The 13,341-nt window shown below is 39.9% G+C and overlaps 1 protein-coding gene across 9 annotated transcripts in view; it reads right to left on the reverse strand.

The window, feature by feature from the left end:
- Nucleotides 1–13,341, reverse strand: part of szt2 (SZT2 subunit of KICSTOR complex) — a 266,338-nt gene that overhangs the window by 176,624 nt on the left and 76,373 nt on the right. For 7 of the 9 annotated variants that reach the window (XM_072574543.1, XM_072574540.1, XM_072574542.1 and 4 more), the window contains exons 26-29: nucleotides 12,147–12,372; nucleotides 7,476–7,523; nucleotides 4,805–4,932; nucleotides 3,599–3,860 (exon numbers count right to left, since the gene is read on the reverse strand). In XM_072574543.1, coding sequence (XP_072430644.1) covers nucleotides 3,599–3,860; nucleotides 4,805–4,932; nucleotides 7,476–7,523; nucleotides 12,147–12,372 — 664 coding nt within the window. The remainder of the gene's footprint in view (nucleotides 1–3,598; nucleotides 3,861–4,804; nucleotides 4,933–7,475; nucleotides 7,524–12,146; nucleotides 12,373–13,341) is intronic. The other 2 variants (XM_072574544.1, XM_072574548.1) reach the window with 1 other exon arrangement.

Raw genomic sequence — 13,341 nt, forward strand, 5'->3', positions numbered from 1 at the left:
TGCATTCTCTTAGTTAGCCAACCACCTTCTTTTGGGCTAGGTATAATTTCAACCAGTGGAATTTTCTCTCTGATTTCCACTGACTTCAAATTTGCTAGGTGGTCTTAAAGCAAATCCCAGCCAAATATTGTATGAATGTCAAGGGCAGTCATTCTCGCCTTAACACATGAGTTCAGTTCTTTTGTTCACGTTTGGACAACATGGGACTTTAGGTTTTCATCTTCTCCAATTGAGAAACGAGGTTTGAAAAAAAGAAACAAATGAATCTAAAATTTAAATTGGTAGATATTGCATGGGGAAGGCAATTTCAAGATTCAACAGCAACTTGATAATTGCTTTCATATTTCTCCAATATTATCTTTTCTCGGCAGTAAATGTTTAAATGAATAAGCATTTTTCAATCATGTTAATATAGCCATAAACAAATAACTAAAGCGAATCATTCTCAGAATTCATTAAAATAAATTTCCAACTTATCTGACGCTCTCTAAACACTGTGTTCTTCATTAAGAATAAATACTCAGAAGTTCATATCCCAAATTTAAATTTAACTGTGAGAATTAGTTAGATGTTCAATCCCAATATCAGGAAATTAGGTTCAACTTTTATAAATCTAATGCTAAATTCAATAATCTAAAATGATATGCAATAATGACAAATGAATGCCATTGGTATGCCTTCTAAGTATCATGTATTATTCAGTAATTATGATATAAATTGATGGGAGATTTGTCTTCTGGTTTTCACTGTATGCAACTTTCCCCTCATTTGGTGGCAAAGCCTTTAACCTTGTTCTCTGGAAGTCAATCCCTAAACCCATGACATTTTACATCCCAGAAGGAGACCTTACAATTTTGCCACTGCCCTTAAAAAATTAGCCAGAAGCTCTGTTCCATTTCTTGCTCTTTTACAATGCTTGCTGCTCTTTCATGAATATTTGTCGGTTCCTTTTATAAAAGCCATTTGGATTCCCTCTCACTATTCACAGAAATTCAATCTTTCAAAAAAAAATTCTAACCCTTTCCTTGATTTTTTTTGGTGATAGAGTCAAAGAGTCAGAGAGGTACAGCACAGAAAAGGACCCTTCAGACTATCATGCTCTGGCCAGTCAAGAATAACTACCTAACCATTATATACAATTTTCCAGTACTTGGCCCATAAACTTGTATCAAGATTAGAGTGGTGCTGGAAAAGCACAGCAGGTCAGGCAGCTTCCGAGGAGCAGGAAAATCAATGTTTCGGGCAGGATTCCTGATGAAGGGCTCCTGCCCGAAACATCGATTTTCCTGCTCTTCAGGTGCTGCCTGACCTGCAGTGCTTTTCCAGAACCACTCTAATCTTGACTGTAATCTCCAGCATCTGCAGTCCTCACTTTCGCCTAGTTGACCATAACCTTACATTTAATTACTTCTTAAATGTTATAGAGGTTTCTGCCTTTACCAACATTATAGGCAGAGTGTTTCAGTTTTCGACTACCCTTTGGATTGTTTTTTACATTAAACCTATGTCTCTAGTTGACGAGCAGTGAAAATAGGTTTTTATTTGAGTATGTAAACATGATCTTCTCAAAATTTTGTTTGTTCAATTACTAAAAGCCCTTCGTTTCTCAAGTTTTCTTCTTAACTAAAGCTCTGGGAATGTCTGGGTGGTACAGTGGCTCAGGGTTCAATTCCAGCCTCGGGTAACTGTATGGAGTTTGCACACTCTCCACATGCCTGTGTGGGTTTCCTCCAAGTACTCCTGTTTCTTCCCACAGTCCAAAGATGTGCAGATTAGATGGATTGGCAATGCTAAATTGCCCATAATGTCCAGGTTTATAGATTCATAGAGATGTACAGCATGGAAACAGACCCTTCGGTCCAAGGAGTCCATGCCGACCAGATATCCCAACCAAATCTAGTCCCACCTGCCAGCACCCGGCCCATATCCCTCCAAACCCTTCCTATTCATATAACCATCCAAATGCCTTTTAAATATTGCAATTGTACCAGCCTCCACCGCTTCCTCTGGCAGCTTCCTCATACATGCACCAACCTCTGCATGAAAAGGTTGCCCCTTAGGTCTCTTTTATATCTTTCTCCTCTCACCATAACCCTATGCCCTCCAGTTCTGGACTCACCCACCCCAGGGAAAATACTTTGTCTATTTATCCAATCCACACCCCTCATGAGTTTATAGACCTCTATAAGGTCACCCCTAAGCTTCTGATGCTCCAGGGAAAAAGGCCCCAGCTTGTTCATCCTCTCCCTATAGCTCAAATCCTCCAACCCCAGCAACATCCTTGTTAATCTTTTCTGAACCCTTTCAAGTTTCACAATATCTTTTGATAGGAAGGAGATCAGAATTGCACGCAATATTCCAACAGTGGCTTAACCAATGTCCTGTACAGCCGCAACATGACCTCCCAACTCTTGTACTCAATACTCTGACCAATAAAGGAAAGCATACCAAACGCCGCCTTCACTATCCTATCTACCTGTGACTCCACTTTCAAGAAACTATGAACCTGCACTCCAAGGTCTCTTTGTTCAGCAACACTCCCTAGGACCTTACCATTACATGTATAAGTCCTGCTAAGATTTGCTTTCCTAAAATGCAGCACCTCGCAGTTATCTGAATTAAACTCCATCTGCCACTTCTCAGCCTATTGGCCCATCTGGTCAAAATCCTGTTGTAATCTGAAGTAACCTTCTTCGCTGTCCACTACACCTCCAATTTTGGTGTCATCTGCAAACTTACTAACTGTACTTCTTATGCTTGCATCCAAATCATTTACGTAAATGACAAAAAGTAGAGGACCCAGCACTGATCCTTGTGGCACTCCACTGGTTACAAGTCTCCAGTCTGAAAAACAACCCTCCACCACCACCCTCTGTCTTCTACCTTTGAGCCAGTTCTGTATCCAAATGGCTAGTTCTCCCTGTATTCAGTGTGATCTAACCTTGCTAATCAGTCTCCCATGGGGAACCTTGTCAAATGCCTTCGTGAAGTCCACACAGATCACATCTACCACTCTGCCCTCATCAATCTTCTTTGGTACTTCTTCAAAAAACTCAATCAATTTTGTGAGACATGATTTCCCATGCACAAAGCAATTGTTCAGGCAGCCATAGATTAGCCATGGGAAATGCATGGTCACAAGGATAGGGAAAGGGGAGGTGGGTCTGTGTGGGATGCTGTTCAGTGGAGTGGTGTGGACTCATTGGGCTGAATGGTCTGCTCCATACTGTATGATTCTATGATCTTAGCGAATCTCTCATTTAGCCTCTCCATAGCATTAACATCTTTTCCAAGGTGAGGCATAAAAGCTATGAGCAATATTTTAAATGCATCTCATCAATGATTTAGGACACCTCTGATGGGATCATCACTAAAACAATATAATTACAACAGAAAATAAATTACAATTGCCTGCAGCGCACAACAGAAAAGAAGTTCCTCATGTACTTTTAACTGAACATGAACTTATTTGTTCCTGATCAGAAGTTTGAATGCCTAGTATAAACTTAACACTACTCGCCTGTTATCAGCAGACAGCTACTAAATACCAAATGCACTGGCTGGGAGATATGTGACAACCAAAAACACAGGACAGTACCTTGAAGTAGATGCGAGAACTCCCCTCTGGACCCGCTCATCCTCAGGTTCTACTCCTCCAATCACAAATGTTGTCGGGTTGGAGTCATGTTCACTCCAACGCTGCAAGTCATGACTTTCACGGAATGATCGGATATGCCCACAAAGTGTTTGCAGAAAAGTGGTGATATCAATTTCCTGTAGCAATTCCTCACAGTAGTCCATAGCTGTAAGCAGGTCTTGAGAGCTGATGTAATATGATTGTTGTAAACTTCTAAATACACCTTTAAGAAGAAAATAAAACAGCGTCTTAAGAATAAACATCTGTGGCTTCAGCAGAAGTTTTATGGTACTAATATGCCCATTAAGGTGAGTGAATTCAACTTTGGGAATGAAACATTTTCTCCTTTTAACCAAGTTTATCCCATACCACATAGATTAATATAAACATTGCTTCAAAAATGCATCTTAATACAAACCTTAAAAAAAAAACATCCCTTACTGCACATTTGCAGTATACAGAAGTTCAGGATCAGGATGTACACATTAAGAATTGGGTTAAACAAGAATAACCTGTTACTGACAGCACATCTTTGGCAGGTTCTAGCAATGAAGAACAATGGTTAGACTGGGATACCATCATAATTTTAATGCTGTGAGAAGGGCTAAAAGTTTAATTTTAATTTTTAGGCACTGAATTAAAATCAGTAACATTTGAATTCAGTTTCATGACAGTGTTATAAACAAAATTGAAAAATGAGGATTATATGACAATAACATAGTGTGAAGTTTTCCCTTCTCCAAAATGGAATATTTTGCCACCAAGTGAAATTTAAAAGTGTGATGTAAAAATGGCAGATTGAAAGTTAAACATATGAGATGAGAACAGGGCCATACTACCTCATCAGGCTTATCTCAGAATCAATTATCTGTTTTAATTTTTCTCATAAAACATAAGCCAGAAATAAGAATTTGAATTTTATATGGGGGCATAAAGCTTTGCTATTTTTCAAGAGATAACAGCAGCCTGCTTGAAAATAGCAAATCGAGCACTAGACAGCTTTACAAGAATTCTAGTGTATGGTATACAATATATCATAATTTTATTAGTTTCTATATACATAAACATGTCTTGGGTTACACAACACTTCAAACAGTTGGGACATGGGAGAAATCAGTGTTGAGTTACTGTAACATCAAAGAGCACAACCCCTCAGACTTTCATTACCTTTTACATAACATTGATGGTAATGCTCTTGAATAAGGTTGCAGTAGTTGGTGAGTTCTTTGTTCTTGTGGAGATAAGATTGTGGATCCATTGAGGATGAGTTTGCTGGTCGTTCCTGCGACAACGATCTTAAACCAATGTTGAAAAATTCATAGTAGCAATTATAATCATTTTCCTGTCCATTTTATATGGCATTATCTCCCACCACTGAAACTCTCAAAACAGCACTATCAAATTCAACAGCAATAAATACTGCGGAGAAGCTGCATTGAAATAAATTAAGCACAAGGAGCTAAGACAGAGCATAAGAAATTGGAGAAAATTCTTGTAGTACTTTTTAGACAACTCAGACATCAGATATACCTAATGACAGTGAAGCACTGATTTAATATCACCACTGATCTGTTCTTTTAAAAAGCATTCCAATATTAACTTGCATAGTGGAATAAGGATGAGTTAAGTACGTAAGGATTCTGAGAGAGCTGCATTGTAATAGAATGAAAGGACAGCTTTCTTAACTAATATTAATAAAGGAAAAACACCTGCTGCACGAGATGTTCTTGACAGTTGTGAGAATTTCAATGTTGCTATTAATGGAAAGCTTAAAGTAAAAACTTGACAGATAACATCCAAAACAGAAGAAAGTGGAAAAATCTCAACTCATGGTTAAAACCTTTGCTCAAGAACCATGGTGACTATACACGGAACAGCCACTGCTGATATTTTCATTGCAGAGATATTAATGCTATAAGGGGTCCTTAAACGCTATCAAAACATGCAATATTTCCAGTGAACCAGAAATCCAACAACAATCTAAATTTCAAAATCTATGGAATAAAATTTAATTCAATTGCTAATTTTCTGCTCTATTATTAGGTATTAGTTGCTTCCAGTTCTCCAAGCTTGGTCATAGTAACACTACCATGCACGTGCCTCACACCAAATAGCAATACAAGATTCAGCATCAGCAATTCTACCCCAAGTTACAAAAATTGTTTAGGTTCTTTACCAGACAGTTCTCCGTTAGTAGCATTTCTGCAAGCACTGTTCTAAAGAAAAAAGTTCGAAGGAAAAGAAACTGCCAGCACAGAGCACTCCAAAAAGCACACCCTGGTTATAATCTAATACTGACAGAGACCAGGGTTCAGATTTTCTGTTCAACTATTGGCTGGGATTGTGCAAAGACAAAAAAAAGCAACAAAATTGTTTCGATTCATATGATTATATAGATGCACAGCAAATAAAACCACCTTCAGCATGGCAATTAAAATGTAGAAAATAGTTTCATGGACTAATCAAGATCACAAGCAGCCAGATTTTACACTGGCAGACTAAATCAAAATCTCTGACTGGATTTTAACTCAACTGACTTGTCAGGTACAGGGGTTTCCATTCCACACGGCGTACATAAGGTAACACCAACATGTTTCCTACTCAGAAGTCAGCCTGATTTACAGGCTTTGTTCCAGATCAAAGGAAGACACAGGGCAAGGTAAACCCATCCCCAATAGCAGCAGCAGCGTTGGGGGTGGAAAATCTATTGAAGTTCTCATTTAGAAAATGGGATTGGCATTAGATTAGAAGACTGAAAGACAGGGAACAGAGGTGTGCAGGGGAACATAAAAAGGCTCATCGGAGGCCAATGGGAAAACTGAAAAGGTTGAAAATTGGGAATATTGAATTGCAGGATTTGACCATGCTAGAATGCTGGATCCAGCAGGTAATTTAAAACGCACTCCCCTCCCAACCCTCCAGGATTCGACAGTCGTTGGCTGGATTTAGCTGCTAGGTTCTCAAGATTGGGAAAATTAGTGCCCAGATTAATTCAAAATGTTGAATTATAATGCATCTCGCAGCAACATTCTAATACTTAAAATGCCAAACCACATTCTTGGGGTGGGTTTGTTGCTTGCCTGTAGACACCGGAAGTCAATGGATTCAGATTTTTATCACTTTAGTTTCCCATTCATCTCAAACATGCCAGTCAGTTTTCGGGTTCAAAAAACTGCCACCCAGAGTCACTATTTGTTTCGATTTAAACTGTTGACATGGAGCAGACAGGGTTAGTGTTTCAATGTACATGTCATGTAATCAATATTTCTGAAAGGCTTTTGTTTGACTTTTACAAAGTAAAATGCGACCCAAATTATACATCTGAAGGTTTGTGAAGTGGTTAATTATTTTCTGCAGCAGCAAACAGCAGAATGCACACAGTACAACATTAATTTAGAACTCGTGCTATCCTGGGGAAAAACTGCTGGTCAAATTCCCAGGGCATCTGGTTAAGAAGAGAAACAAAAACAGAACCAAGCTATTTTAAGCAAAAGAAGTAAATTACACGGGGGATTCTTTCACAAACTTTCAGTCAAAACATATGCAGCTGTAGGGACTCAGCATTAGGTGGTATGCTGCCTTTTATATGAGGTGAATCCTGGTACATGAAACTTTTGAGAGGAAAAGGAGAAAATTATACACAATAAGCAGATTATAGATAAGAACAGAACATTCAAATGAAATGAGAAAGGATTGGAACACGAACATGCAAGTCACCTAGTAGCAGAAAAGAATATCTGCTATTACAAAAAAAAAGTCAATCCCTTAACCAAAACAATCAAAGCATGTCCAGCAAGCAATGAATAGGAATCAGGGCTTAAGCTGATAGCTTTGCTACCTGGTTTTCAAATCCTGATACAGTTCCCAGGAAACATTGTCTTGAGATCTAAATTATTCAGAAGAGGAGGAAATTAAAAAATGCATAATCGAATCAGTCTCATTTAATTCAGACATGATCACCTCATCAATCTTATTCAGTAAGTGGAGAGACAGAAATAAAACAAAAAGAGCACAATTGATAGTGCCACGTTCCTGATATTAAAGTGACACAGTCTCTGAGTTAGGGTTGGGAGTGGAATTACAAGGGTGAAAAGCTTAGAAGTGAAGTCAGCTTAATAGATCTTCCAGTTCAATTAAAATAATAAACTATGACTTTTAGATTCTGATGACCTCATGGTATAAGACCAAAACACATTGGAGCAGAAATTAGGCCATTCGTTCCAATAAGCTTGTTCCGCAATTCAATCATGACTGATAGGAAAATGGGGTTGAAAACCTATTTCCTCCCCATAATCTTTGATCCACTTGACAATCAAGAACCTCTGTTTTAAATATACTGAATGACCTGACCACCAGAGCCTTCTGTGGCAATGAATTCCACAGATTCACCACTCTCTGGATAAAGAATTTTCTCCTTATCTCCATTCTAAAGGGTCTTCCCTTTGCTCTAAGGCTGTGCCCTGGGATCCTCATCTCTCCTGCCAATGGAAACATTTTCCCAATGTCTACTCTGACCAAACCATTCAGTATTCTGCAAGTCTCAATCAGATCCTCCCTCATCCTTCTAAACTCCATCGAGTATACTCCCAGAGTCATCAAACATTGCTCATATGTTAAGCTTTTCATTCTGGGGACCATTCTCGTGAATGTCCTCTGAATGTGCTCCAGGGCCAATACATCCTTCCTGAGATATGGGGCCTAAAATCGCACACAATACTTCAAATGTGGTCTGGCCAGAGCATTGAGGAGAAAGTGAGGACTGCAGATGCTGGAGATCAGAGCCGAAAATGTGTTGCTGGAAAAGCGCAGCAGGTCAGGCATCATCCAAGGAGCAGGGGAGTCGACGTTTCGGGCATGAGCCCTTCTTCAGGGCTTCAGCCCATTCCTGAAGAAGGGCTCATGCCCGAAACGTCGATTCTCCTGCTCCTTGGATGCTGCCTGACCTGCTGCGCTTTTCCAGCAACACATTTTCGGCTCTGGCCAGAGCATTGTAGAGCCTCAGAAGTACATCATTGCTTTTATAATCAAGTCCTCTCAAAATAAATGCCACCATTGCACTTGCCTTCCTAACTATTGACTCAACCTGCAAGTTTACCTTGAAAGAGAATAGTCGCCACCCCACAACACCCCCCCCCCCACCCCGAGTCTCTTTGCATTTCAGACTTCTGAATTTTCTCCCCATTTAGAAAATAGTCATACCTCTACTCTTCTTACCAAACTGCATGACCTCACACTTTCCCACATTGTACTCCATCTGCCAATTCTTTGCCCACTCTTCTAACCTGTCCAAATCCTTCTGCAGCCTCCCCAATGCTACTTGCCCCTCTACTTACTTTTGTATCATCTACAACCTAGCCAGAATGCCCTCAGTTTCTTCATTCAGATCATTAATGTATAAGTTGAAAAACTGTAGTCCCAACACTGACCCTTGTGGAAAACCACGAATCACAGACTTCCATCCTGAGAAGGACTCTTTTATCCCCACTCTCTGCCTTCTGCCACTCAGCCAATCTTCTATCCATGCTAGTACCTGGCCTCTAACACCATGGGCCCTTATCGTATTCAACAGTCTCCTGTGCGGCACCTTATCAAAGGCCTTCTGGAAGTCCAGATAGATAACATCTATTGGCTCTCCTTGGTCTAACCTGCTCATTACCGCCTCAGAATTCTAACAAATTTTTCAGGCATGACCTCGCCTTGATGAAACCATGCGGACTTTGCCCTATTTTACCAAGTACTTCCATGAGATTCAGAAATTTCATCCTTCACAATGGATTCCAAATTCTTATCAACCACTGAGGAACTGCCCCAACTCCCACCCAGACGTGCCACATTCTATTATCACTAGACTATTAAACCAGTAATGTCCTAGGTGTCCAGGATCAATCCCTACATGGCAGACAGTGGAATCTGAATTCAATAAAAATCTGGGAGTAAGAGTCTAACGACAGAAATGAAATCATTGCTGAGTGTTGCAAAAAATTAATCTGTTTCACTAATGTTCTTCCGTGAACAAAATCTGCCATCCTTACCTGGGCTGGCCTACATGTGACGCAAGACACACAGCAATGTGGTTGACTCTCAACAATTAGGGAAAGGCAATAAATGCTGGCTGAGTCACATGCCGTGAATGAATTTAAAAAATCACAACTGTGTAAAAGGATTATTAAGAAATGTCATTAAGATATACTTAATGACAGAGCCTCAACCACCCTCCTCCAATTTACTACCCTCAAAGAAGAAATTCCTCCTCACCTCTGTCTTACATGGGTGACCCCCTACACTGAGATTATGCTCTCTTGTCTTCGACACCTCACCAGGGGAAACAACTTCTCCACATCTACTCCATCACGCCCCCTACAAATTTTACTTATTCCAATATCATTGAAACTCCAGTAAAAACCAGCCTAACCTTCTCAACCCTTCTTTTCTTAAGAAAATCCCTCCATATCTGGAATCAACCTAGGAAACCTTCTCTAGACTGCTCACAATGCCAGTACATCTTCCTTAAGGGAGCCAAAACTGTATTCTGATTAGCACCTTGCATAGTTTTAGCAAGATCTCCCATTTTTTAAACACTCAACTCCTCTTGAAACAAAAGCCAAATTTCATTTGCCTTCTCTATAACCTGCAGAATGTGAATGCTAGCTTTTTGAGATTCATATAAGAGGACACTCCAAATCCCTGTGTGCTGCAGCTTTCTGAAACAAGATGGGAAAAAAAGAGAGACAGCTTAGTACTGAAGGGCATCTCTCAAGGTCCTTAAAGTGCACCTTCAACATTTAAATGGCTTACTTTATTACACAACTGGTGATTGTGCATCTCTCATTGGAACATGCCGGTCTCTCACTGCTGGATTCTTGACATGTGTCAAGAGCCAATTTTAAAGTGAGTATCCTTTGACTTCTAAGCACCAAATCAGAGTTGTTTCTTTGAATGTTGGATAATGCAGGATGAAAGAATCATGACAACTCCCAAGGAATATGGCATATAATTCATGGGTTGGACATCAGCTGCACGTTCATGGAAGAATATTCCTTTCAGATGATGAAACTGTTGGTTTCTGTGATGTTGTTCAGATTATGAGGTGTGCACTGGTGGCACCCTGTACCTCTGGAGTGCCAGACAGAGTGGCAATCCAGAACACCTGCTTATTCTTGTTATTATCATGGAGGAAGTTTAGGTAACATTCAGTCCTGGCAAACAACTCACTATCTTATGAAAGTATATGAAACAGATTGCAAATCCAAGTTTAAGACGATTCTAGCGGCACCACGCAAGAAATTAGAGATGAAAAGGCTGAGGCTAACATGACAATGAAGACCCACCAGGTCTTCTTCTAGGAGGTTGTAAATGCCTGCAACTACTCAACACTACACTCTCAGTGTGTAGTTGCCCTATTCCTGAGAGGTCAAGAAACCAGAGTCCCTCTTGCTCTCTACAGCCTATCACATGGCTAATGCCTCATGCACCCTCAGTAACTCTCCTTTACTACTGATGATTGCACTACAGCTTATCATCACTGCCATGATGATGATGGTTGTCTCCTGAGCTACAGCCCCTCACTTTGTGCTAAGGTGTGAAATTGTCCGAAATTCTCCAATGTTTTGTATAATCACAAGAGCTCAGTGTTAAACATTTGACAGCAAGAACTGACAAAGCAGCTGCAAGAACTAAATGTTGATAAAATTTGGAAGCTATCAAAAGTTGATAAACACCCATGAAATACACTTTAAACACTGCTTTTTGTATTGGTAACCTTCCCAAGGTTTGGCAAACTCCAACTTTAGATATTAAATTGGAAGAAAGTTACACTTCTGTGAAAATCTCATTCTCATCCAATTATCACCTTAAATGCTACCTTCACAACCCAGCACCTTGTGTCAACACCAGCAAGCAGATTTGCTTTTTTTTTGCAGTCAAAGGCAGCTCAGTCAAACACAGCATTTAGGATAGGTCTCAATCATGACCTTTTTTTCTCTGTCAAATGTTATTATCTGTCCTCTCCAAACACCTATTCTTGCCTTTGAAAATGCTCCCAATGTGCCCACATTACAAACCAAATGTACTCTATAAATCCCAATGCAGTGTGTGCTCAATAAATAGATACATTTACCAAGAGTAAGAAAAAGAGAACCTTCTTTGAATCAGGATGTAACTGTGTCATGGGTATAAATAATCAACTGTCTTTCTGCATGTTATTGTGCACCTAGTACTGTAAGAAGTACTGTGCACAGGCCATTTCTATACCCCTGGTTACATTTAATGAATAAGGATAGATTAAGCAAATGTTGCCAAAAGCAAAATATTTGCTGATATGGTACTTTGCCAGCCTTTCCAGTTCTATCAAAGATGTTAACTGACTTTAGTCATGTCATTTATCTGCTCGGCCAATGAAAGTTACATTTCTTTACTAAGAAGATGGTGTAAAAATGAGAAATGGCAATGTTTCTGTAACATATTCAGATAGCATATACCTGCAATGTGAGCAGAGGGAGGAAAAACTTACCTGAAATAAATGTCCTTTTTAGAGCGTTCAGTGCAAGAATTCACAAGTTGCTCCCTTAACGACTCCAGGGAGCAGTTGTATATGTAGACAGGACATCGAAGGTGATTTGGGTCACACAAGTCAATCTGAGAAGTCTGTCGGCTGAATGTGATGTGACAGTCTTTTTTGGGAGGTAAACTGAACTCTACGCGTTCCTTTTCTACTTCTGAAGCCACATTGTCTGAGTCTGTGGAACAACACCGATAGAAACAAAGCACATATTTGGAAAAAGCTCAAAGAAATGGAGACTGTATGGCATAAAACACTATGACAAGCCAGAGTTACCAGCAGTGAGAACAGCTCTTTATTGAATAGTAACACTATAACATCAATGTAACTATATGAGGACTGGGAGATAAACAGCAGAAAGACATTGACTAATAGGTTACCCTATCAGTTAAGTCAAACAGTGAGTGTTTATCCAAGATAGGGTGGTGTTGAAAGAATAGTATAATCATATTCTGCATAATCTCATTCAAGGAAATAACAGAGACCACTTATGCACATAGATTATAACAACAGGGCAGACTGAGATTGAACTTCAGATATTAATGATCACATTCTCCACTGCTACCACACAAAGCCAACTTCTGCAGCCCTTTAAAAGACTATATTGAGAAATACATTTTGAATTCAAATGCTAATAACTCTAACATGGGGCAGCATGATGGCTCAGTGGTTAGCACTGCTGCGTCACAGCACTGGGGACCTGGGTTCAATTCCACCCTTGTGCAATTATCTGTTTGCATATTCTCCCAGTGTCTGCGTGATTTGCTCCAAGTGTTCCAGTTTCCTCCCACAGTCCCAAGATGTGCAGGTTAGGTGATTTGGAAATGCTAAGTTGTCCATTGTGTCCCAGGGATTTGTAGTTTAGGTGGGTTACCATGAGAAATGCAGGTTTACACAGATGGGGTGGATCTGGGTTGAGATGCTCTTCGGAAGGTCAGTGTGGATTTGATGGGCCAAATGGCCTGCTACCACACTGCAGGGATAATACCTGAAAGCTAACAAACATTAACTAAAAATGAAAACCTGTTATATCTAATGTCAGATGCATAGAGTGCTAATCACTGGGGCCCATGCATTCAGAGAAGACCAGGATCAGGCTGCATCACTCTTTTCACAAAGTGCTTGCAAACATGTGCTGGGTGGACAC

The sequence above is a fragment of the Chiloscyllium punctatum genome, chromosome 7 (assembly GCF_047496795.1).
Source record: "Chiloscyllium punctatum isolate Juve2018m chromosome 7, sChiPun1.3, whole genome shotgun sequence".
Classification (NCBI taxonomy): domain Eukaryota; kingdom Metazoa; phylum Chordata; class Chondrichthyes; order Orectolobiformes; family Hemiscylliidae; genus Chiloscyllium; species Chiloscyllium punctatum.